Raw genomic sequence first — 26,683 nt, 5'->3', positions numbered from 1 at the left:
TTCCTATATACCTTAATCCTTTCAAATGCAACTGTGACACAAAGTATTACAGACTTTTAAAAACCAGTTCTCTTGAAAAAAAATTGTGGAGCATCAGTAACCAGATAGTATTCTCAAATTTCAGTGATCTAGTCCGTGGAGATGTCCCCTATGCATAGTGCTCTGTTTCATGCAGTACATGGCTTTAGCTGGCCAAATCTTTTTTTTTTCCCCAATGAATCAGTAGAACAGTGAAGATCTTACTTTTTTTTTAAGCAGTGGCATATCAATGAGGCACAGATGTGTATTCCAACCCTGCATGGATGAGCACACTGTTCAATAGTGCTGGCTCACACGGTATCAGGGCGAGTTATCACTTCCCATGAAGGCACTCTTATCACCAGGGCCCAGAGAGGTGGCTGCAAATCGCAGCCTTTTTATTTTCAAGGCAGTTCTGCTGAACATTCAGGCTTCAAAGATTCACACTTCCAAAACTCTATAAGAGTTTGTGAACGCTCAATTTGCCAAAACTGTTTACAGTGTAATTGGGCACCGTACCTGTGTCCATGAGATAGCGAAGGCGCTTCTCCACCAGCGCGGCACGGGTGTCAATTTGCTTTTGCTCATTCTCTAGTGCTGCCAATTCTCCTACAACATACTGACTGGTGTCTTTGAACCCTTTCTGTTAACGAGAACAAACAGGAAAGAAAAAAAAATCACTTGTAAGTTGCATTTTTCCTTTCTACAAACACTTAGTAAAGCACTTACCTAGAGAACCAAATACGCCCTTAGTATCACTCTTAGTAACTAAAAGCAACGCCCTGTGATTCAAAAAATTTTCATATGTATTACATATATTGCAAAACTTTTGTAAATAGAGAAAATCTTGGCTGTTTAGTATTATATTTATAATTTAACACCCAGATTTGCCAGATTTAAAAAGTTAACACTAAGTAAGAAAAAAATTCTCCTTAGAGTTGAGTCAGAGTGATTAAGCATGGACAAGGATAGAAGATAATTTTCCCTTGGTGACTGTCAAAACAAACACCAATGACATCTTTAATTCAAAAGTGTAATATATAAAAATGGAATTTAACTAAGGAATTGCTTCTTAAAGAATCTATCCTGAAAAAAATCAGATTTGTTCTTACAAAAATATAAAATTAAAAAGATACATTTCTTCTTTTCATAGTAACTATATTATTTAAAGTATTTTTAAAAAATGATAAAAGAGAAGTTTCTAATATCTCCAGTTTCCCCTCCAGCTGGCTTCTGTACTTTAACATGTCATTCTGTTGATGTAATACTAATTATTGTAGCTGCGAATTCTAACTTGACAGGTGGTTTCAAACCTTGCTACACTGGATCTAATGCCACCAGTACACTGATTTGGTTAATCTTCCATTTAACCAAATTTGGATTTCAACTGAAATTTTACTTTTTACAACCAAGCATGTTAAAAAAACTATCCTTAGAAGTTTTATTTGAAGTAGCAGTTCTATTATAAAGTACCAATATAGGCTTACTTTTTATTTTCCTATTACAAATTGAAATCGTTAGGGGGCAGGGTTATTCATGGTATAGTACCAAACTGATTAATTATAGCTTCCTTTGGAATGCTTGTTTGTCTTGTGGCATTTCTAGGGGTTAGTTTCCTAAGTAGCTGAGAAATACTAAAGAACTGCTTAAGTCATTACTCTCACCACTACCACTACTAATATCAGCACTTACAATATTTATTCAGAGAAATAAATGTGAACAACGTTCTTGTGTCAAATCCCTTCCCTACCTAGAAGCATATTAATCTCTAAGAAGCCATGAGGAATTATCTTTCGTTACTCCTTAAACAAGAAACAAAATCAAGAATTACGTTATTTACGAGGATATTTTGGAATTCTCATAATGAACAAACCTGTCTAACCATATGTGTAACTTATTTATCTTTGGAACCAGTAAACTGTACTCACACATGAACTCAATTTAAACCAGCTTATTGTTAAACTGACTATGGTAGTTGACAAACTTAAGCTGAAATATTTTAAAAAATCATGAAACTGATAATGTCTCAGGATAGACTGATCAAATAAGTTACTGTATTTTTAAAAGATTCATACAAAGAGGATATTCTTCCATCTCACTATGAAATAGAAAAACTATAACAACAGAATAAATGCTAACGGTAGGTTTAAAATCTGGAATCTGGTGAATGCTTTTTGTATCTACCTGTCAGACAGCAGAGCATTTTCAAAAAGGACTATTCTCATTTCCATCCAGAGGGACAAAACAAACGTAGTAAAAGTAACAAAGATATAAGAAAACAGAAGTGATAAGCAACACATAAACTTCATTGCTTGTACTGATTGGTTCAGTTAAAAATAGTAACAAAGTTTATAGTCAGATTTCTTTAGTGTGAGTATATAGTATACTCAAATATTCTGTATCTTATAAATTATACCAAATATTTCATCAGGATATACCACTTAGCTCTTCTATGTATTAAGACGTGCCAGGTTTTAGTAAAACAACTTTAAAACGAGAACTTAAAAATGAGAAGTTTTTACAGCTCTAAAATGTAGTTTGTAACTCTGACTACATTTGCAAGGATTTTAAAATCCATAATAGACAATTTTAAGAGTAAAAACAAAGAAAATATTTACACAAACTGGAGATAATAATAATAAAAAAAAGTAGCACCATTAAAGAGAGCAATGCTTCCAGACAAAAATTCAAGTTAAAACTTGTTCTTCCTGCTTCTGTCCCACAGCTGTCCATCAAAAGCAGCTTTCTCCCTGCGGTCTATCAAATATTTCCCTCACAAATCAATTTTACACATGATCAGCCCATACCCCTACTGAGCTGAACCTCCCCGTTAATTAAGTGAAGAAATTACCATATATATTATATTAATGCAAACATCATTCAGTTAGTAATTCACGGCTGATCTGGATAATGGAAAGGTTGAACACCCATTAACCCAAGCCAACAAAATGGGTTGGCTGAGAAATTCTAGCAGGTCTCATGTGACTTTTCCCTCTAACTGCAGCTCTGCGGTATCTGCTATTGTAATAATTAAAATCCTCCCAGTAGATCAATACTGGAATCTCTTTATGGGAAGTGCCCTGATGGAAATGTCTCAAGGAAGCTGGGGCTGTGGAACTCTGAAAAATTCATTTTTTTTATCTGACAATTATCACCACACTGCAGACTAATTCAACAGTGCACCCCTCTCACTCTGCTTTGAATGCACTGGAGATTGACATCTTAAAAAACCTAACATCTCATTTTAACAAATAAAGGCACTATTTCCACATACAGTTTGGAATTATCAGCAATCATGAAACCACACAAAAAATTAATATACATTAAGCACTTCATCTTCTGATGGCTTCCTCTGAGTTTCAGTTATTGCTGCCTTCTCCTCATTTCCTTTCTTTGTATCTTCCTGTATTGATCTCTGCCTTTTCATCTCTTAAAAAAAGGGAAAGACATGTAAAATTATTATAAAGCTTGATATTTGTGTATTGAAATGTGGATTTACATTATCAGCTTCTATATATATATATATATATACACATATATAAATATTGTTAAATCATAAGATGGGAAAACATGTAAAAAAGTGTTCCTACCTGGTCTATTCTCAACATATTGACTGAAAGACTGAAGTTGAGTTTTTCTTACTGTAGAATCCTTGCTAAACACAACAGGATTTCTAAATCGTTCTGTTGCTTTTTGTAATCGCTCAGTCCGGAGATCTTCTGTGCCATTCTAAAAGTGAAACAAATGTGGTAAGAGAGTCCTGATCTTATAAATGTGAAATTACACATTAGTAAAACAAGTTTTACTGATTTAAGATAATGCCAACTTAGAAACGTTTTGAAAGAAAAAAGGACTATAAAGAGATGTTCTAAATAGCTCAACGGCAAGGTCTGTTGCCTGTAACTGAAACCTTTGGGAGACATGGTTTAAATGGAGGATCATTCTTGATAACTGTGATTCATTAGATACTGCGAACTCCCATGTCTTCTTCTGATATGTATCATTTAAAAGCCACATTGCCTCTGTCTACCACCGACCCACCACCCCAGCCCCACTATTCTGCCCCATCTGTTTGTACAGTCCCACAGACTTGTATGACAAGAAGAACTAGTTTCTAATTTTATGCCCATTGAGATAAACCACTAATGCTGGATGAAGGCTAAAAGGTAGGATTATAACACTACCCCACTGAACTGCATTTCATCAGCTATAACTTTCCAAAGCCAGATTTGTAAGTAAGCCCTTTACAGCTAAGGAAACTACAATTATCTTTTCCAGAGCTTCCTATGTTAATACTGGTAACAAATTCAAATGGTTCTATCAACAAGAAATATCCCAGAAGACTGAACCACTGCAGTGTGTGGAAGCCGCAGATACCGTGGTGCTGTGTACCAAACAAATATTTCATTTTATACCTAATCTTTATTATTTTTATTAAGTGTTTTGAAAGTAAATAGGGAAAGGCTAAGATGCATGACTAATAGCTAAGCCTGCTGAATGCTGAAACTGGTTATCAAAAGCTACCAAGACTTTGCCCTTCCTCTGCATTGAGACAATCAGTAATGAGGGAGTCCTCCAATGGCCTATTCTCTAGCCTCAAGGAGGCCTGGGATACAGAATCCTCAAGGGAAGGTAACAGTTTATCCTTTTCCACAAACACAGAATGCCTCATTTATAAACGTGTAAACTGCATTTTATTAAAAAAATAAAACCCTAAATCAATGCTGAAAGCTTCAAGAGAACAGATGGACTCTATATGTTCTTTATAAGCACCATTTAAAAAATCTGAACTAAAAAGATCCATACAAAGACAAGCTGTTTAAAGCACACATTTTGTTGGAATAAGTTTGAAAATAACTACATTTAAGAGCTTTCTGGAAAGCAAAAACAACTGCATCTATTTAGATAATTAAACCTTGAGAACGAAAATACCTCTGTCTTATTTTTTTAAGTTATATATTTATTATTAGTATCATGCTATTAATATGCTAGCTATGTAGCCAGGATAGAAACAATTATGGCTTTTATTTATTTGTTTGTTTGTTTAAGAAAAGTGTGTATTCTACTGTTATCATAATAACTGCCCAATAGTCTAAAACTCAAGTCTTTACCAAAATAAACAAACACGGCTAAATTTTTTGAGACCTGGCAACATGCTAAAATATCAGTGCGATTAGCCAGCAAATCCCATCTTAAGAAACCTTTTTATGACTAGGGACTTCTGCCACTTTACAAATGTATTCCTCTAAACCCACTAATTCAGTTAGCCTTTTCAATCCATTGTATTATTCTTAGTCCAGCTTCATTCTGCATTAAATCCAGTGCAGAAAGCTAAATTGAACGCAAAAAATCAGACCTGATCCAGGCTTCCTTTTGTTCAAAGACAGTGACCAAAAGTCCTCTGGTGCTGCCACACACTTTCATCACCAATTTATAGAAACCGACAGTATAAGGGAAAAGCAATGAAAGTCATTGTCTTGGGACTTCAAAGCATCTCTGTGTCAGGGGAAGGAAATCCTTTCAGTCAGCAGGGCAGTCCCCATAGACCGCAGGTGGGTGAAAAAGTTATACAAGACTAGAAATGCCCTAAAGCTAGAGAAATATTAACGATACAGTGCAAGGAAAAGGGGGGATGGCTTGAGTGGGGATAATATAAATACTACAAATCATCATCATTATCATCATCATCTTATAATGTTGCATTTTGGCTAAAATCTTACACAAGGTAAGATTTATATTGGCACAAAGCACATGCAAGTATCTTAAAAATTTATATTCAATCACATACCATCTTCAGGAATTAATTTATCTTAACAGGTCAAAGGCTGAAGATGATAGAATATGCTAGAATTCTCTTAGCAATATTCTCGTTTAGCAAAATACAAATGCATACAGAAGTCAAGAATAGTTTTTACTTTTACTGACATATCAACTTAAAGTAGTAGTTTATCTGAAAAACAGTACCTGAATACTGATTACCATACTGGTATTTAATTTATTGGCTATTTAATAAAAATTTGTATATCTTAATCTTAATGTGAAGAATTTGGTAAGAAACTGACTTTAGGATTATGAAGTGCCAGTGGAAATTAGAATACACAGATACTAAGTCAAATATTTTAAACAAGTAAGATTTACCTTAATGTCTTGCTCTGAACTTTCAGTTATAGCTTTGTGAGCAGCGCTGGAAGGTGAATTTGCCACCTGTGGCTGAGTGTCTAGGAGTTTCTTCAGCTTCAAGTCCACCAACTTAGTGTTTTGTTCTGTTAAATATGCAAATACTATGAATAACTGTATGAGATGCGTTTAGATGTGTAGGCTATCAATTTAAAGGACTTCATAAAAATATTACTATATTAAAAAAAGAGAACTCTTTATATATATATGTATGTATGTATACATAAACTATACTGCATACCATATAACTATAATATAACTAAGTAGTCTTTAGGGATATTGACTATATTCCCTTTTTAAAAATTGAGACATAATTGATATGTAACCTTGTGTAAGTTGAAGATGTACAATGTGTTGATTTGATACATTTATATATTGCAATATGATTACCACCATAGCATTAGTTAACACTTCTATCATGTCACAAAATTATCATTTCTTTTTTGTGGTGGGAATAAATAAAATCTAGTCTCTTAGCATATATTCCGGGGTGTGTGTGTATGTGTGTGTGTGTGTGTGTGTGTGTGTGTATGATATACATGCATGTATATGTACTTTTCCCCAAAATCAGTTCCCTTAAAGAATATAGTCAACATGCCTAAAGACTATTTAGTTATTCTATAGTTAATAGCAGCTATGCTTACCTGAAAACTTAAGCCCATATTTGATGTACATATTTATATTAGCAACTGTATAGGTTGTACATAATAAAACAAGGTATTACAAAGTAGGTATTTAAAAGAGGTAACACATTTGATTAAAAATTATATTACTTTATTGTTTCAATTCTTCTAGTATATTAAATTTAGACATATAATGCCATATTAAGTTCTTAAGATGATCTTAGACAGTCATGTACACACTGTTAGAATCCAGTGTTCCAATGTTTATGGGTATACATATATACCCAGCATTGAAACAGGGTATATGTTTACAAATACCTTCTAATTAGAGGGCAGAAGTACAATAAAGATTATCACATTTTGGAATGTGTGAAATATGGATAGAAATTTAAAATAAATACAAAATAGCTATAACTTTAAAAATAAACAATTTCAAATTATTTTTAGCAAGTAAATTAATCTGTGTTTAATAAAATAGCTCAGAAGAGAATGGAAACAAATAATTCTATTTAAACATTCACTCAAAGCAACTCTTTAATAAAATGATTATAAAAGACATGCCAACCATTTGATGAATGATATTTTTCATAAAGATTAATAAGTTTTCTAATTATAAGACTCTTAATAAATGCTATTATCATTACTTTCATGCAAATTGGTCAGTTTATATTGCCAGGCTTCTCTTTTAAACAATATCTGATGAACTATGGTCAAATCAAGATAAAGATTAAACAACTTATTATTAAAAAATTATGACTTTTATATACATATTAAAAAAAGAATTTTGAGGAAAATAAAGCCAGGATAAAAAACCATAATGTATGCTACATGCTTCCAGATTCCAGTTTGCATTCCTATTTCTTACTGCCATGAAATAAACCATAGTCTGAATTGGAAAGTCTGTCCTATGCACTCGCCAACACTTATTGGCATGCTGGAGAGTTGTAAACAATATATTACTTAACTCCAAAAACAGGAGGACTGAGATGGGTTTTCTTTTTAGGTATACAAAAAGTAGGAAGAGTGTTTTTAAGAAGGACAAGAATCAAGCCTAATGTTAGGCCTAATATTAACCAACCTTTAAATACATTAAAATACCCCACAAAGTTGCTATAACTAAAACTAGAAAATTCTCTTTACCTTACCCAAGAAAGGGCTAATTTCTCCTGTCTTCTTAATCTACTGTTAAATCAGGAAATATGTACCACTTATTGTCACTGATTTTATACTTCCATGAATCAAATGTTAAGGCTTTAATTCTGTACTTCTGGATGCCCTCCGTGGTAAAGAGATGATACTGGTTTCTACTAAAGACTTTGATGGTGGTTGTGGTGAGAGGGTGGGTAAGCAAAAACAAAAATTTTTTTCAAAAAGAAAAATCAAACTTATCCAAGTTCTAAAGTATTTTAAATAGAAATAAGTAAAACGCAGTTTTAATTTGGGGTTAATTTTTTTTTAAGTTTCCTTAAATATCAGCATTCTCCTGGACTTGTACAATTATAAATATACTGACCTGTATCTAGTAAAAGTATTATTTAATACTAGACCACGAAGGAGCTACTGACAAAAAACACAGATTTTTTTGGGTGCTCTCTATAGTTAGGAAGACCATGTTTGATTGTTTCTTGGAGAAGTAACAGCATGATTTCAAATAGCGAAGAAACAAAGCAAGTTAGCATTGCAAGGACATGCCAGGGTTGGGAAGAATACCTGCTCTCCCTCCCTGTAGCTTTTTACAGGAAAAGATAAATATTAGGGATTTCACTTTCTTACCTTTAAGTTTAAAAAGATTGCTAAAGACTTTTTATTGCTATAAGAATTCAATTCAATAAGTATTTATGAAACCTCTCACATATACAAAGCTACCTGCTGCTGACTTATAAAGGTAGTGCATATGGAACACTCATCTACTTAACCATCAGCAAGTATCTTTATATTTTATACAATAACTCAGAAGTTCAATTGCAAATGTGATTATCGGTATAATATTTATTGATATACAATATGAGATGAATTTAATAGTAATCTATATAAGCAGTTTTCAAAGAGTTTTATTGTGATTAGTTATTAAGTATGTATAAAATAATTTATTAGTAGTAATATTTAAATATTTAAGGTAAGCACAAAATTTATAAAATAATATTACCACTAAGACTATCAATTCCAAACCAAATCAGAAAATCTGATCCATGGTTTAGTTTTACATTTGAAGCATTCCATAGGTACTACATCTATACCTTACAACATCACGACAAAATATTTACGCTGAGAAGGGAACCAATCATAAAATGTCTACAAATTGTCCCATATAACATAAAATATAAAAGTGAATCTTAGTAATAAGAGAAAAACTAAAATTTGCTATTTCAATTTTATTGCTAATTTTAACATTAAGCCTAAAACAAAATAATAACATAAAATTGATGGAAAGTGGATTTAGCTAAATTTGTGAGGGCGTAAGATGTAATAAAACTACTAAAAGAACTTATTATCATTATTAATGAGATAATAATAAAAACATAACAGTTTTAATAGTTAATAAACAGTTACAATAAAAATATAAGAGTTTGCCATGCAGCAGGACACAAAGTATTTATAATCTGAAATTACCGGGAGTATCAAGGTCATTTTCTAAGTTAGTAAGTTCATCTCCACCTCCTACAACAAAGCCTTCGGAAATCTCCTCATTAGTATCTATCTCAACTTTATCATTTTCATCTGTAGGAAAATGTAGCAATAATGTTAGTATATTATTTCTATTTTATATCATTTGTTAGAAACACTAAGGAAAAACATTAGTATTGTAATGACAGTTCAAATTCAGGTCTGACACAGATGAGCAAGTTAAGAAATCAGTTTTAAGCTACTTTTTCACTACTGGATTAACATTTATATTTTACATTCATATGTCAAAGATGAATTGTCACACCAAAGCAGATGCAAAAATTTTGACAATTTGTCACATGCTGTCTCTGAATCACTGAGGTCCTTGAATCCCTATGTTTAAAAATGTAATCTACTGGTAATCTCTAATAACAGTATACAAAAATAAAGTTGGGGGACTTCCCTGGTGGCACAGTGGCTAAGAATCCGCCTACCAATGCAGAGGACACGGGTTCAAGCTCTGGTCCGGGAAGATCCCACATGCCGTGGAGCAACTAACCCCGTGCGCCACAACTACTGAGCCTGCACTCTAGAGCCCACAAGCCACAACACTACTGAGCCTGCGTGCCACAACTACTGAAGCCCGCACGCCTAGAGCCCATGCTCAGCAACAAGAGAAGCCACCACAATGAGAAGCCCGCGCACCGCAACAAAGAGTAGCCCCCGCTCGCTGCAACTGGAGAAAGCACGCACACAGCAATGAAGACCCAACACAGCCAAAAACAAACAAACAAACAAATAAAAATATTAAAAAAAAAAAGTTGGTTTGGTAACAAAGTCATCAAATAACGTTTCTAAATTTCACATTTTTATCATTTATTAGATATAAATGTATAAGGAAACAACTCATTCTTTATAAACTTGTAGCTATATTTAAATCATTTGCATGAAGACTTGAATGCTTTTGTGCTATTAGTGAAATATTATCAAAAGCATTATGGATGAATTAAGAGACAAGATTGAGACGAGAATAGACAGTACCTTTATGCAAAAGAAAGTTCAGAAACAATTAAGACAGTACATCTTGGAAGACATAAAGCTGGTAGAAAGACCTGTTATTCAAAATTAAATACATGGGAATAAGGTAATCACACTATTTTTTTATACACTTAGTAAAACATCTTAGGTCATAATTAATTAATGGTATCATTTTAAAAAAGATTTCTATTACATATTTTTCCGTTTTAAACGCTAGTGATAAAATTGGTTAAGTAATTTTGAATATTACACGTTTAAAAAGTCATAGCAATAATTTGACTTGTATATTAGAAGTTAAGCTTTAAATTCTGCTATTGACAGGCAATGTACCTTTTGGAGAAATATCTGTCTAGCCCTGGGAGTTGAAGAATATCCCTACTATTCAACAGTTTATTTTTCATAGGGCAACTTTTATTAATAATGAGGTGTTCCAAAGGTTATTACAATTGAGAAATACTAAATTCTATAGCTTTGGCTTAAACCTTCAATATCTGTCCTTTTCCCTGTAGAGCTTTGTGTTTGATTTTAGGCTTCCCAAGTAAATATTTACTATGAGCATTAATATTAATAATAGTTTACATTTATTGAAGACTTCCTATGTACTATGTAAGCCGTTTAGAACAATACAACGCAGAGAAAAAGAATGAGAAATGCCCCCAGGGGAAAAGCACTGCTAAATGCTTTCAAATCGCTAAGGTATTATACTTGGCTATATTATTTAAGTACAATAAGTTGACAGAGCTTTTCTAATCAACTGTGCTTAGTACAACTACTTGACTAATTTCATAAAAGTCAGCACCTTCATCTTCATTATCCTCAAAAATTCTCTAAATAATTTTGTAGTAAAGGGAAATGAATTAACAGATATTTCCTGAGTGCCAAGTAAGTGTTCAGAACACTTCCTCTTATCAGAGATAGTTTACTACCAATAGTTCTTAGAGTACAGTACTTTGTTGCTGCAACCAGCCTTTATTGGTTACTACTGACCAGAATTAATATAGAGTGAAAACAAAAAGTTAAACATTCATTCATTTATTTATTCAAGAAACTTCTACTATATGCCAGATCTGCAATTTACAAAACACTGCTAGATGTTGAAGAGATACCAAGTTGTATAAGACATTTATTCCACCTTAAAGTTATACATTCAAATGACTAAAATACCATGTACGACAGTTAAGTGTTATGGGGTAAAAATAAGGTATAGAGCAAATTCAGGGAGGAAAGATTATTCTTTGCCAGTAGCACCAGGAATTATTTTTTGGAAGCAGTAACCTTTAAATTGGGTCTTCAAAAATGTACAGGATTTCAAAAAGTACAATTGAGGGAAGGGCACTACAGGCATGAGAGCAGGAAAGGGTAGGTTATGTTCAAAGAATGGTATAGCTCTATTTTGCTCAAGCATACTTAAAGGGAAATAACGGGAGGTAAGACTTGAAAGGTAAAACTGCAGAGAGCATTGAAGGGTAGGATAGGAAGTTTAGATTTTACTTGGTAGGAACGGAGAGATATTTGTGTTCAAACATGATCAGCAATGTGCTGTTTAACAGACAGCAGTCTATATAAGCAGTTTCTTACCACAGTGTTTCATGGTAATCAGTTGTGAAATATGTATAAAATAATTACTAGTAATATAAGCGCTGAAGCTTATCGGGTTTTTTTAATATAAATTAGAGTAGCTCCAGTATTAGTCCTAAAATATCACTCTCGCTTACATTCTGATATGCCTTCATATGTGAAAGAAAAAGTGGTCCAGGGATTGCACATGGGAGTGCAATCCCTGGAGCCACGTGACAGCATCCTTCATGTGAGATTGCTGAGTAAGATGTTGGACTCTAGCACACAAAGGCTGGAGGCAGGAAATCCAAGTTGGAGACTGTTATAACCTCCAGGTAAGTAGTATGGAGAGCTTTAACCTATCATAAAAGAACTGGAAGTGGGTATGACTTGAAAACAAACTGGATATTGGGTGGTTGGGGGAAGGATACTGAGGAGAGGAAGAGTGAGGCAGATGACTCTCCAGACAGTGACTAGAAGGACAGCACTGCTATGAAAAGAAGCTAAGTCTGGAACTGTGGTTGGATCTTGGTACTTCAGGTCCTGGGGTTATGCAGTGGGATATTCATTACCCCTTTACACAGTGCCAGGCTCCTGTGTGATGTTAAACAGGTGCCATTCATTTTATTTCCCGGCTAAATGAAATCTCTATCTATACTACCACTCACCAGTAATGCTGAGTGGGTTAACTCAATGTTTATATATGTATTGTTAACCTTAGATAAAAGGATTACTATTTGGGAAGGGGAAATGTAAAAATTGATCTCCCATACAGCTCAGATTTTCTTAAGAATAGGTTTCCACTTTCTTTCCATTCACTGACTTCAGGTTTACAATGAACAGGAATTCTTTTCGATAGTTAAAATGTTACACATTTCTTAACACCTGTCGAAATACTCTAAATGCATTTTAGCAGAATTAAAGTGCATGTTTGTCTTTGTGTGTGTGTTTAAAATATTATACGTTATTTATACGATATATATAAGATTATATATATCTTTATGGCTAACCACTGAAAATCCAGTAGGTAAGCGTGGCAGAAAGTAAACTAGAGATCCAATACACAATGGAAGGTGGTTTGCAAGTATGGCATGTATAATGTGTATAGGAAAAGGTAAAAAGAGATTGTATATACACTGGAATGAGACAATGCATTCTAGCTGACACTGCATAGCACTATAAGCAAAATGGGGATCCCAATGGTATGATTAATAGCACAGCAATAAGGCCAGTCTTACAACACTTATCATTTATAAATAAATTGAATGAAAAATCAGAATATCTGGTGACAGTAAAAAAAGAATATCTGCACTTTTAAAAAAAGAAATTGAGGCTACCATTAAAAACGTATTCACAGGGACTTCCCTGATGGTGCAATGGTTAAGAATCCGGCTGCCAATGCAGAGGACATGGGTTCAAGCCCTGGTCTGGGAAGATACCATATGCGTGGAGCAACTAAGTCTGTGCGCCACAACTACTGAGCCTGCGAGCCACAACTACTGAAGCCTGCGCACCTAGAGCCTGTGCTTCGCAACAAGACAAGCCATCGCAATGAGAAGCCCGTGCACTGCAACAAAGAGTAATAGAAAAAGCCTGCGTGCAGCAATGAAGACCCAACGCAGCCAAAAATAAATAAATAAATAAAAATATTCACACAAAATGGTGGTTTAGAGAATACAGAGATGGTACCTAAGTGTACATGAAACTGTTTCTTCCCAGGAAAAAAAAAATATTCAGAATAAAATTTCTCATTTGTATCATGATTTTAAAATTCTCATTGAAGGTTCCCTATAAAATTCATAACTTTTAAAGTTATTCTATAGAAATCAAACAAATGATAGAAAACAATACAAATATATTATTAATAGAAGCTGAAAGTAAAAATTACTGAAGGCCTGTAAGATTTTATTTTGGGTCAACAAATTTAGATAAATCTATTTGCCATAACTGAAATAAGGATAATGCAGGCACACAAACATTATCATGGATAAAATTTTTAAATTTTAATTTATTCATTTGAAATGCAAAAACAAAGTACACTATTCCATCTAAATCAAAGAGAGGCAAAAATGTCAGTTTAAAAGTTCAATGACCCTCACCTAACCCAAACCAAAGTGATAAGCTACAGAATAAAAAAATACATATATGACATATATACACATATATATAAGTACACATAAAATATATAAAATCTATATCATATACATCCCATGTAATATATAATAAATATATGATATATTATAATATCATCTTCAAATTAGATAAACACCTTCCTTGCAAGTGCCCATGGGCCATTAATAAAAATGTAACATTTATTTGGCCAAAATAAAAACTTATTAATTCTCAAAGCAGAAATTCAGGGCATATTCTCTGACCACAATACCATACAACTAAAAATGAAAATACCACAATTCATCCACAAACAACTGTACCTTGCCAAGTAAGATCAATACAATAAATGAACCCACAACTTTGTTACCTAAAATGAGGATTTTAAAAGGAGGCTGTTATAGGTCTATAACTAAACAACGAAGCAGAAATTGAAAAAACACATGTAGTATACCACAATATCACCTGACGCTCCTCTAAGTCCTAAAATTATGTCAAGAGGAGGACAAGTAAAAGCCAGGCTGTAGCTCCTTGGACTGATTCTGTTATTTCACAAGAATTAGGCTACTTCTGGTTGAAATAGGATGCAAGTGGGATGCTTGAATACCTGGCTTTACATGACCTAAAATATCTTGCATATATTTTCTGCGGACACCTGAGGCTTATGACACCTCACCTCTAACTTACTACTAAGTTTTCCTTTCCTCACTGAGGATGGAAAAAAAACAGGCTTTTCAAGTAGGTTCAGGCAGTGAGTTTGAGTATCATGTTCAACGCGTCCCCTAGGTTGTGCTTTCACCTGATTATTTCAGCTCTTGACTACCCCCTCTTCTTTGTCACTTTGGACCACTGCTTCCAAAAATTTTCCCACCCTAGTCTGTCTTCTAGGCTGGTCCCTATTCATTTTTCTCTCCTCCTTTCACACTATTCCTTATTCAGACCTGATAATTCCCATTAGACATTGGAAGAATGGACACTAATTTGTTAACTGTTTCCCCCTGACTTATCAACCTCATAGGGTTATTTTCATTTAGGAATTAGACTCTTGTGAAATCAAGTGAATTTCTAATTTGCTATGTAAGGGTCAGCAAACTATAGCATGGGGGCAAAAACCAGCCCACCACCATTTTGGGGTAAATAACAGGCATGCTCATTAATTGACATATTGTTCAAGCCTGCTTTCAGACTACAAGAGCAGAGTCGAGTAGTTAAGACAGAGAACACATGGTCTGCGAAGGCTATAAAAATTTACTCTGGCCCTTTCCAGGAAGTTTGCCGAATCCCAGCCTAGCACAGCGACTGGCACTGCTAAACAGATAAATGTGTATGTATGAATGGTTGAATTCTAGGCAGGAATTTTACCCTCTCCCTTGACCTAAAGGTCTCTTCCCCGCCTCCGGCCTTGATAGCTTCACCTTAGGCCTTGATGCCAGAGCAGACCTAGTCAGAACCATACACCTTTATGAAGACAGGCCAATATCCACCACTGAGGTCAAGGAATAGGCCTGCACTGCTTGTAGCTCAACCTTAGGTCTGATTAAGAGCCTATCATCTGATATGTGGCCGTTTCCAACATCCAAGGTATGGTGTGTCCTATGAGAGAAATGGACCCTGGGCACTTTGGTCTCCTTAGGGAACAGTCTAGACTCTTCAGCAGGTTCTCATAAGTCATCTGTTGAACCCTGTCCCGCCTTCATTTCACCTGGCTTTTCCTTTTCTAGTCTGTACTTCTTTGCTAGCTTCAGAGATCCAATCCTCACTTGTTCTTTTTCACTCTGTTGACTGCTGAATGATGCCAAAATCAGGTCTTCACTTTCCCCAGTTACCAAGTTGGGAAGATACCCATTTTTGGGGTTATAACACTGACTAAGTCTCTCTACCTAGTCTAGTCCTGGCTTAGGCTCAACTGGGGTTGGATTATAGAGATAAGACCAATTACATAGCTAACTCATCCCACACCATTAATCAGAAATTTTTAATTCTTAGCCTTCCCAGAGTTCACAACTCATTTAGCGTTGTTATCTGCTCACTGCTGGAAAATAAAATTGAGACAGTGGATGCCTCTCTATCTTATTATTACTGCTCTTCCATGGGTTTATGATATCACAGGGAGGTAGTATTAGTAGCTTTAGGGCAGTCTATCTGGAGGGTCAAGAATATGAGCCTTTTTCTATCTTTCTGAGATACAAGGAGGCAAAGATTTTTAAGATTTACTTAGAATATCTGGAATTTTTATGATATCAAAGAAACATCTTGTTACTAATCATAAATGAAAGCAAATTATAATAGCATTATATAATGTAGCTGTGAGTAGTTACTGCTGTTACTATAAAACTTTAGTAGTGAGTATAGAAACTGTAATAAAAATTCTGAATGACAGGAGTTGAAAAGGTCAGATGAAGGATTTAACTAAGAAATAAACATTCTGAGAATACCAGATGGACAGATATACAGCTACTTGGGAAAGCAGCTTTCAAATGTATGGGATGGAAGGTTATATGCTATAGGCATTGGTTGGAATGCTCTACAACAGTAAGATTTTAATATAAGGAATCAATTAGAAATAACAGCAGTAAGTTTCAGTTTACTTTGAAGAAACTTATCATTGACCTAGAAATGGTTTCCTTTGTTTCAGTTCTCTAAGGTCTTATTCGAGTCCTCACTTGCCTACTCTCCAGAGTGATCTTTTAGCATTTAAGATTAATTCAGGACAAGTACCTGGCATGTTCTGATAGATAAATAGGTCACATACCTTTGAAATAGAAAACCCCACAGGCCTCCTGAATATACTACTCAAATAAAAATGTAAAAAGTTTCAAGTTAAAGATGCCCAAATTGAGCACTGAGAGGCAAAACTAAAATTCCCTTTAATTATATGTACAGTCCTTATCCTAAAATAAAGCTTAGAATAATTTCTACAGATATTGAAAAAGACCCTCTTCGAATCAGGAGACTAAGAAGAAATGCATATGGGACTTGTTCAAAATGCTTACATGTCAGGCTATAATGCTGGAACACTGTTAAAGCTACTTTCCAAAGATCTGGTTCAAAGTGAAAATCTCTCATGCCAAAGCTCTCCACTAACAAGTCTTGTGATCTACATGTTGAGGACTTGATTGCATTTTACTCACTCCTAATACAATTAATGAGGCATCATGGGGAATTACAAACCAAGGCCCGTCTGAGTTTTCTCCTAAATCATACTCTTAGTGTTACTTGAGTACTAATCATACTTAATCATAATCAAAGTACTTCTTGAGTTGATTTGGAAATTGGCAATAGTCATCTTCTGATTTACTATGCTTTAAGTTTTTTGTAACATACTGATAGGCTAGAAATTTTATGTATTTGATGCACAACATTTTGAAGTAAGAATAAAAAGTCCCAAAACATCCATTGCGGATTGCTGGGTTGTGTGTAGAATATGATACAAGATTCTTTAACTCACCTCCAGATGCCTTTGACCTTTCTTTCAACTTTTCTGCAGCCATTTCACCATAGCTGGGAAGTTCTGACATCTTCACTCCCGATCGAGCTTCTGCTATTAGCTGACGAGCTCTCTCTCTCAGCTGCCGACGTCGCTCTTCATCTTGCTGCTAAGATATATTGAACAGTTGCCAACTCAGTAATTGACAGAAATGCAATTTCATTTTCAATCTGATCATCATGATAGTAACTGGTTTACAGCATGGTGCTTGGCCCACATTATAAATAGGATGCTCTATATCAGTTGGATGTCATACCATTTTTAAAAGACATCCAAGAATCAGATTTTTAAAAAACATTTACAAATTATTGTATTATGTCTGTTAAAGATTCAAACTAGCCTTTAAAGAATGTTTGGCAATATAATTACTGAGAAAAGAGCAGGATCTACTATTAATAAAATAATCAGGCTTATAGGAAAAAAGTAACAATACTGAAAACAGAATTTCAATTAATACCTTATTTTTTTAAGATTAGAATTTAACTTGCAATTTTCTAGTAAAGGCATAGAGCACTGGCTAAAAGAAATCTTTGATAGCAGAATATGCTGCTACATCATGTTGATCAAATATAGGAAGTGGTATTTTTAGGGGGCTACAGCAGGAATGGGGATAGTACACATTAGTTCCACAGTTATTGTTGTTGATAGTTTTAAAATCAGAATTGGGTAACTGATGTATTTCTGTCCTCATTTCTACTATGCCTTCCCCCCAGACAAACATTGAGAAGAAAAAGTAAAATCTAGTGTGGTTTTTGATATTTAAAATAACTAAAAATGACAGAGAATTAAATAACTAAAATAGGTTTTGCCTCCTAAAAAAGGGCTATTATGAATTGCAAATAATCAATGTGAAATTGCTTTGTAAACTGGAAAGTATATGATTTAAGGCATTATTATGACAAAACAAAGCCTGAAATAATATGGCCCCAACATATCTGTGCAGTTATCTTCCCTTAACCTCTCCCAATCTCTATAAAACCTCACATCTATTTATACAAAACTGTTTGTATCATGTAGTTTCATGCATCCATGGATTTGAATATATCATTTTGTCTTCCTGAAATGTTCTTCTATCATCTATTTAACTCCTACTCATTCTTCAAGATTCAGTTTAAATCCACTAAACTTCCCCTGACTACTCTTCCCTCCTCCCCACTGGTGGAATGAAGTTCTCCTTCTATGTTACTATAGTACCGTGTGCGCGCGTGCGTGTGTGTGCATGTGAGATTACTTTTTAAAATAATACCTGTCAAGTTATAACTCTGTACAAACATCTCCTTCTCAGTAGAACTGAGCTACTTGAATGCAGGAGCTAGATGTGATTTATCTTTGTATCTTTGGTCCTTAGTACATACCTTGGTACTTGGTACTAGATATGAAAACTTAACGATTTATACTTTCAAAGCTTATATTATAGAGGGAAAGATAAAACAGCCACAATAAGGAGGTGTAATAAAAACAGATGAAGAGTTCAGAAGAAAGAGGTTTGTTTTTGTGTCTTTTTTTTTCTTTTTTCTTTTTGTCAAGGGGAATGATCAACCTGAGTTGTATCTGAGAAAGATTAAAGATTAATCTGACAACAGTGTATACGATAGGCTGGCCTAGGGGGACTGGAAAGAGACTACTTAGGAGGCTCTTATAAACAGTACAAGGAAGCTATAATGAGATTCAGAACTGGGATGGTGGCAATGGGAATGGAAGGAGACAGGTGTAAGAAATACATCAGAGCTAGAATTGGTACCTGTACCAATTCTTAGTAACTGATTAGATGTAGAGGGAAGAAAAAAGCTGAGTCAGAAGAGACAGGGGTAAGACACTAGCTTGGTAGAGTTCAAGGCTAGGCAATTCTTTCACAAATTTTGAGATGGCTAGAATAGAGAGCTGTCAAAATTAATGCGGGTAGATTAACAGAGGTATTGAATGGACCCAGAGACAAGCTTGAAGCTCCCAGTGGACAAACTGAAGCAATTTCAGTATCAAAACAAACAAGCAAACAATGACTGCAATGAATTGAGTCAACGAAATCACACACTGAATCAATGAAAACTCATCAATTCATTATGATATTCAGAAAGTTCTTAGAAGGATATATAAACTCATTTGAGGTAGCTTTTTTTTTTTTTTTTTTTGCGGCACGCAGGCCTCTCACTGCTGTGGCCTCTCCCGTTACGGAGCACAGGCTCCGGACGCGCAGGCTCAGCGGCCATGGCTCAGGGGCCCAGCCGCTCCGCAGCATGTGGGATCTTCCCGGACTGGGGCACGAACCCGTGTCCCCTGCATCTACAGGCGGACTCTCAACCACTGCGCCACCAGGGAAGCCCTGAGGTAGCTTTTAAAAGAACTCCTAAAAATTACTAATTAGAGGAAAAAAATCAAACACTTAACCTGTCTTTCCAGTGGGAATTGAAGTTTAGGGTAACTAAATAGCCCCAGTCAATTACAGAAAGCTCAACTTTATAAAATAATACCAGCTATAATAATAATATTATGTATTTTCCAAAGATGGCCATGATAGTATTTCTCATCCCACATGCTTTCTGCAACATGACCTTGCCATTCCCTCGTCAAAAGGTAAAGCTTAATTCCCCTCCCCTTGAGTGTGGGCCAGCTTTAGTGACTTGGACATAATCAACAGAATGTAGAAGTGCTGCAGGTGATTTTCAAGGCTAGGTCAGAAAAGGCTACACCCCTTTTGTCCAGTTCTCTTGAAATTCTTGCATTTTGTACTTTCTGGGAACCTAGCTGTCATGCTGTGAGAATCCCAAGCTACACATAGGTGCACCAGTCCACATTCCCAGCCAAGTTCAGCCTTAAGTCTTCCTGGCTCACGTGTCAAACATGTGAATAAAGCCTTCTTCAGAATCTCCACTTTCAGCCATTTTGGGTCACCTCCAACTGTTCAAGTCTCCCCAGCTGACACCCCAGACAATGTGGAACAGAGACAAAGCATCCACACTATACCCTATCTGAAGTCCTGACCCATAGAATCTGAGAATAAAAAAAATTTTTACACCATTAAGTTTGGGATTGTTTGTTTTACAGCATTAATAATTGGACCATATGCTTAAGTAACACCACACAGATTATTCCCTAATTACAAGAGGAAAACCTAACTTTAAATGAAGAGATCAGAACTAGATCAGGGATTAGAAACCACTACTCTAATGGTCAGTCTTAGCATCACTAATGTTGAGTCAACCATATGTTATGTTTTTTTTAAATTTTTAAATTAAATTTAATTTTTTACTTATTTTTGACTGTGTTGGGTCTTCATTGTTGCACATGGGCTTTCTCAAGTTGTGGTGAGTGGGGGCTACTCTTCGTTGCGGTGAGCGTGCTTCTCATTGCAGTGGATTCTCTTGTTGCAAAGCACAGGCTCTAGGTGCACGTGCTTCAGTAGTTGTAGCATGTGGGCTCAGTAGTTGTGGCTCGCAGGCCCTACAGCGCAGGCTCAGTACTTGTGGTTCACGGGCTTAGCTGCTCCGTGGCCTGTGGGATCTTCCTGGACCAGGGATCAAACCCGTGTCCCCTGCATTGGCAGGCGGATTCTCCACCACTGCACCACCAGGAAAGTCCCTGTTATATGTTTTTTGATATGAAACACATGAAGCGAACACCACCTATAATATTCTAGCCCAGATGTCTAAGGTGAATCTACTAAGCCTTCAGATACAACCTCCAGTTTATCATAAACACAGGAGACAGAGAAACATGATAAATGACACAGCAAGGAAGCAACCAAACAAATCTAGAAAGTAGGATATTCAGGCCAATTAATCTGGTCATTTTAATAAGAGTTATCTAAACAAACACAACAAAAAACAACTAATCATCATCTCCACCAACAAAAGGGACTTGACCAGATGCAATGTGTAGTCCTAGGTTAGATACTAGTTTGGATAAACCAGCTGTAAAGGACACTGTTGAATCAATTAGAGAAATCTGAATATAATTAGAGTTATTAAATGAGAGAAAATACAACTTGACTGAAAAACAGTTTATACAGTAATAACTTTGTTTTGTCTTTTTGGCAAAATAAATACATACATAAGACTTGGAAGGTTATTCACAAAATTGACATGGTGGAGATATCTGGGTATGGAAATGTGATATTTTTGTTTTCTTTGTCATCATTTTCTAACTTTCTATAATACACATGTACTACTCTTGTAATAAGAGTTATTTTTCAAAAGTCTTGGGGGGAAGGGAGGAAAGACATGAAATGGTAGACTTCTGGGGTGGGTGGTAGGGGCAAAAGAAGAGAGATGTAACATTCAAGGGAGATTTTCTTTTCTTTTTAAAAAAATATTTATTTATTTATTTTGGTTGCGCTGGGTCTTAGTTGAGGCACGTGGGATCTTAGTTGCCAAGTGGGGGATCTTATTTGCAGCATGCAGGATCTTTAGTTGCAGCGTGCGTGTGGGATCTAGTTCCCTGACCAGGGATCGAACCCGGGTCCCCTGCATTGGGAGCGCAGAGTCCTAGCCACTGGACCACCAGAGAAGCCCCTCAAGGGGAATTTTCTTAATATTTAGAGATGTGAGCTTATTTGTAGTTAGAGGAGTAGTATGTACTGGGCAGTGTGAGACCAAAGACGCAAGAATAATATACAAAAATCCTTAGTTCATTATTAATACTTCTGAACTTAGAAAATAAAAGGAAATACAGGCTTGATAATGGTAACTTTGGTGACGGTTGCTGATATTTCTTGAGCTTTTATGTGCTAAGTGCTTTATATGCATGATCTCATTTAATTTTTACAACCTGATTTTTACCAATGAGAATATTTAAGTTTAGAGTTCCATGGTCACACAGCTAGAACTGATGTCTGAGCCAGGAGTCCAGCCCAGGTCTGTCTGACTACAGGGCCCTGCTTTTAACCTTCAAACTATTTGATCCCCCAAAAGTATCAAATTACATGACTAACTGAGGAAAATTGAGCTTTTACTAAACTTTCATCTTTCAAACTTAAGAAAAGTTAAGAGCACTAATAAAAACCATTATTTGATATGCCTCAGGCAACTAGGTTTAAGTGAATTTCACTGCGAGTAATAACTTCTCGCAGAGCTGGAATCTGGTGATTCAGACTAAGATGAAGTGGTCTTGGGTCATCTTAACTGCATAAAAATGAAATAAATGATTCTACCTTTATGAATATGAAATGGGAACCTAGTTTTTTCTTACCAGCTACCGCTTCCCCCTCCTCCCCCAATAATATTCCCACCTGCAAATGTTTCTGAGAGCTTACCAAGAGTGCAATTTAAAGCAGGCAATCATTAATAAAACCAACTCTAAATACTAAGTAGGGACACTTTATCAATTTCCATGTAAATTGTTTGTTTGTACCTATTTACCCATCATTGTTCTCTATACAATAGAAAAAATGTAAACGAACAAATCAGAATGCAGCCCCAATGGGACTTTCTGTTTATAACCATTAGCCCAGAGGTGTGCTGTAATTCAGTTCTCAAGTAGCAAGATTTAGCCTCATTAACAGACTACAAGGGCAGGTTACAACTCATAAAACCCTACAGTAAACAAAGTTTATGGACACAGCGCAAAATCTTGAGCCTGACTGACAGAATTCTAGTTTCCTATCAGATTGCCCTGATTTACTTTTCTGCTAACGTCCTAACACCACAGAGATAATTTTGCTTGGGCCTTGGAGGGCTCCAGTGGGATGGCATATCTGCGTTGTTTGTTTTCTCACCCATTGAGTTTCCTTAAGACAAAGAACCAACTGAAAAAATAGAAGTTAATTGTTAAGGTCAGAAGGAAAAGCTTGTAATTATAGAAATTGATTATGCAACCAATTTAATTGATAGTATTATTAATATCCAGATTCCTTATATGTAAAACTAATTTTTATATATAAGTTTCATTAAAAGTCAGTTTTTACAAATTGGGAGATTGGGATTGACATATATACACTAACATGGATAAAATGGATAACTAATAAGAACCTGCTGTATAAAAAAATAAATAAAATTAAATTAAAAAATTTTTAAAGTCAGTTTTTACAGTAGTATTTAAAGAATAGATAGCAAAAAAAATCTATGTGTCTTTTACTCAAAAGAAACATACTGTTTATATCAAAGGAATAAAATGACCAGAGAGTAAGGGCAGTGATTATTTCATCATTTTTTATGTTTGTATAGGTGAATATTTCTGACAATGATGGTTTGCCTAAACCTACTCAAGTACAGAAATGTGTTATCTGTTTTGACCCTTCTGCATTCAAAAGAAGATAGCGACTCACAGCTGTAAATAAGTCATCTGTTTACTATATCTGCTGAAAAAAAATAAAGGAATCTTTTCAATGGGATGCAAAGGTAAGTAACTTAGAAGACTGCTGTCATTAAAAGTACACTCGAAAAATTCAACACATAGGAAACCTATGTATCTTTCATTTACCTGCCTAGTCTAAATAAACTTAAAAAAATTGAAGTAGGCTCCTATTTCTAAGAATGGGTCTGATGGCATTTACCTTTTTCTATACAGTATTATTTACAGAGTTAGACCGAGTTATATAGAACATTCTAGCTTTTGTAAGACAGATGTACTCTTTAGAGGGTTTGATAGAAGCTGTATTTTTGAGTAAATACTAGCTGTGTGCCTGTGCAGTGTTTTCACACATGTTGTCTCACCATTCACCACTCTGAGGTAACCACTATGACTTTGATTTGATAGAAATGGAATCTCACTTAAATATACTGCCCAAGGTCATACATCTTGTAAATGGCATAGTAAGAATTAAAATCACTGTCTGTCTGATTTCAAAGTGCTGGTCCTAGCTATTACATTACTGGTGTTCAGAAAATTTGTCTGAGGCCCTACTGCTATTGTCATTAAAAAAAACAACAGTTCTTTACTTACACTTGGGCTATACGAATCAGGTTAAACTCCCCTTTGTGCTACTGAATACAGAGAGGTAAAGAGAAATTAACTTACTTATATTCATTTAAAACTTAGGTTCCTGACTTTAAATTATAAGTCTTCAGAAAAGTACTGAATGTGGTACATTTAAGCTTCACTTTCCTCTTTGTTAACATCTTCAGAATAAGGCAAAAGTCCTGTTATGGTACAAAAAGCTTGTATTTCAACACAATGAATTTAAAATATTCAAATATTTTTTGGATCAGATGGATCAGAACTAACCACTTTGGACATAAACTGAAAAAATATTTAGCCCTTTCACAGCATGTCTTCAAGTTACTATTTTTCTTATCCTTCTAAAATGGTCTACAATCTGCCATAGATAGACGCACTAGTAAAACTTGACAATTTAAGGACAAACTCTTCAAGAATAAGTAATGTAATTCCTTGTTTCCTTTCCATAAAAATGTATTGGTATGCAATTTTTATATTTCACAGTTCACCGACATCTAGGCAAGCTTTCTTCCACTGCTTCAATGGTGCTACTTTTAATTTTATCCTCCTTAGTCGTAGTAATTAAAGTGATCAGCAGTGGCATCCCAGCGGCTTTGACACAGCTACAACCCCCTAGCAGACTTTTGCTTTTAAGGGGAAGGGGAAGAAAAAGACTAGAGTTTCATTTCACAGAGAACAAGAAAATCAAGCTTCTCCAATCCTCAACTTTATTCAATTGTTCTTTCAGCAGCCTTTGGATCTTAAGAATCAAATAAAAATGGCTGCCATGGGGGGTCCTTTTTATACTTGCCGCAAATGTCAACGACTGACATTACTTTAGCCAAAAAATGATGCCATGGATGTGTGAAGGTGAATTAGAAAATGAGAAACTGTCAGTGTAGCTGCTGAGATCATTACCCACCCAAGGGTGTCTTTCATAACATTAGATATTTTTATTCAGTCAGTTGAAAACTATAGATTGAGAAGTCTTTCTATTTAAGAAACATGTCTACACACATTTTCATGAAATAAGCTTTTACAAAATTTAGAAATATATTATTTCAAACAATGTAGTTTGCATCCTTAGTCTTTGTAAATTTGTGTTTGTAACAGCACAAAGCACCCTATTTCTATCAACAAACCCATATTCCATACTATCTTATGCTTACTTGAGTTCTTCAGTGTTTCATATGGTCTTAGGAGTTGGACTTTTATTAATTGGGCTAAATACATTTTAACTTATCTAAATCTTTTTATAGGGCTTTACTTAGTACTGCTAATATTTCACAGGATTCTGTTCTCAGAATGGTCCGTGAAATTCCTCAATTTAATAGTAAACTAAGAGAAAGAACTTGACTGCTACCCTTTCAGCATTAGACAGGAAGCAAGGCTCTGTTATTAGGCATTCAGAAAGGATAAAAAAAAAAAAAAAATCTGTGCTTGTCCAGAGGCAAGGATTACCAAAGTGCACCTATTCACTTGCTACCAAAGATAGAATAAAAATAAAAAATGAAATTATAAGATCTTTAAAGGTTTGGGTAGACTAGATAGTTTCCCGCCAGCTTGATCAGCTCTTGACTGAATAAATAGGATTTAGAGTAAAACATTAAAACTGTTTAGCAGATCTTTTCAACCCGTTTCAAACTTTTCTTATGCTGGTTTGTAATATAAGCAGACATGCTTATAAATGGCCACACCTGCTCATTTCTCTGGGGATGGCCTGATCTCTGTTTCTCTAACAAAGAAAGAAAGAAAGAAAAAAATCAGCCTTTCTTGTTGCAAAACAGAGTGGAAAGTCAAAATCTTTCTCAAGTTTGCTCCATCTGGTCAGATTAAATCTTTGATCAACCCTGGGGATTACATTTATTTTTGTAGTAACTACTAAATTTTGAATTTGTTTAAAATACATAGGCAAAATATTAAACAGAATGTGAATTTAAGTTTGAGATCTAGTTTTTAATATATGAGCAGAAAGCATAAAAGGACTAGTTCAGAAAAAACAGACATGCATTTGAAGAATTTAGATTTCATTAGTATTCATTTCACACAACGGAATATATCATACTCAAGTTTTAAAAAATATATCTCTTTGTTTCCAAATACAGAAATGATCATTTTTAATTGTAGCATTTGTTTTGCCTGAGTGCTGTAAAAATAAAGAATTCTAAACATAAAAGTGCATGATCAAGTTAATGTTGCT

General features: G+C 34.9%; 1 protein-coding gene across 1 annotated transcript in view; it reads right to left on the bottom strand.

Moving 5' to 3' along the window:
* The window catches only part of EHBP1 (EH domain binding protein 1), a 362,437-nt gene that overhangs the window by 45,068 nt on the left and 290,686 nt on the right, over positions 1-26,683 (bottom strand). The window contains exons 14-19 of the mRNA XM_027131633.1: positions 17,575-17,722; positions 9,429-9,536; positions 6,157-6,281; positions 3,609-3,747; positions 3,341-3,447; positions 538-661 (exon numbers count right to left, since the gene is read on the bottom strand). Of these exons, the coding sequence (XP_026987434.1) occupies positions 538-661; positions 3,341-3,447; positions 3,609-3,747; positions 6,157-6,281; positions 9,429-9,536; positions 17,575-17,722 (751 nt within the window). The remainder of the gene's footprint in view (positions 1-537; positions 662-3,340; positions 3,448-3,608; positions 3,748-6,156; positions 6,282-9,428; positions 9,537-17,574; positions 17,723-26,683) is intronic.

This window comes from Aethalodelphis obliquidens, unplaced genomic scaffold (genome assembly GCF_003676395.1).
Source record: "Aethalodelphis obliquidens isolate GAN/ISIS:26980383/991018 unplaced genomic scaffold, ASM367639v1 scaffold40, whole genome shotgun sequence".
In the NCBI taxonomy this organism is placed as follows: Eukaryota; Metazoa; Chordata; class Mammalia; order Artiodactyla; family Delphinidae; genus Aethalodelphis; species Aethalodelphis obliquidens.
Note: the sequence above shows the minus strand (reverse complement) of the source record. Positions and strands in the feature narration are given on the sequence as shown.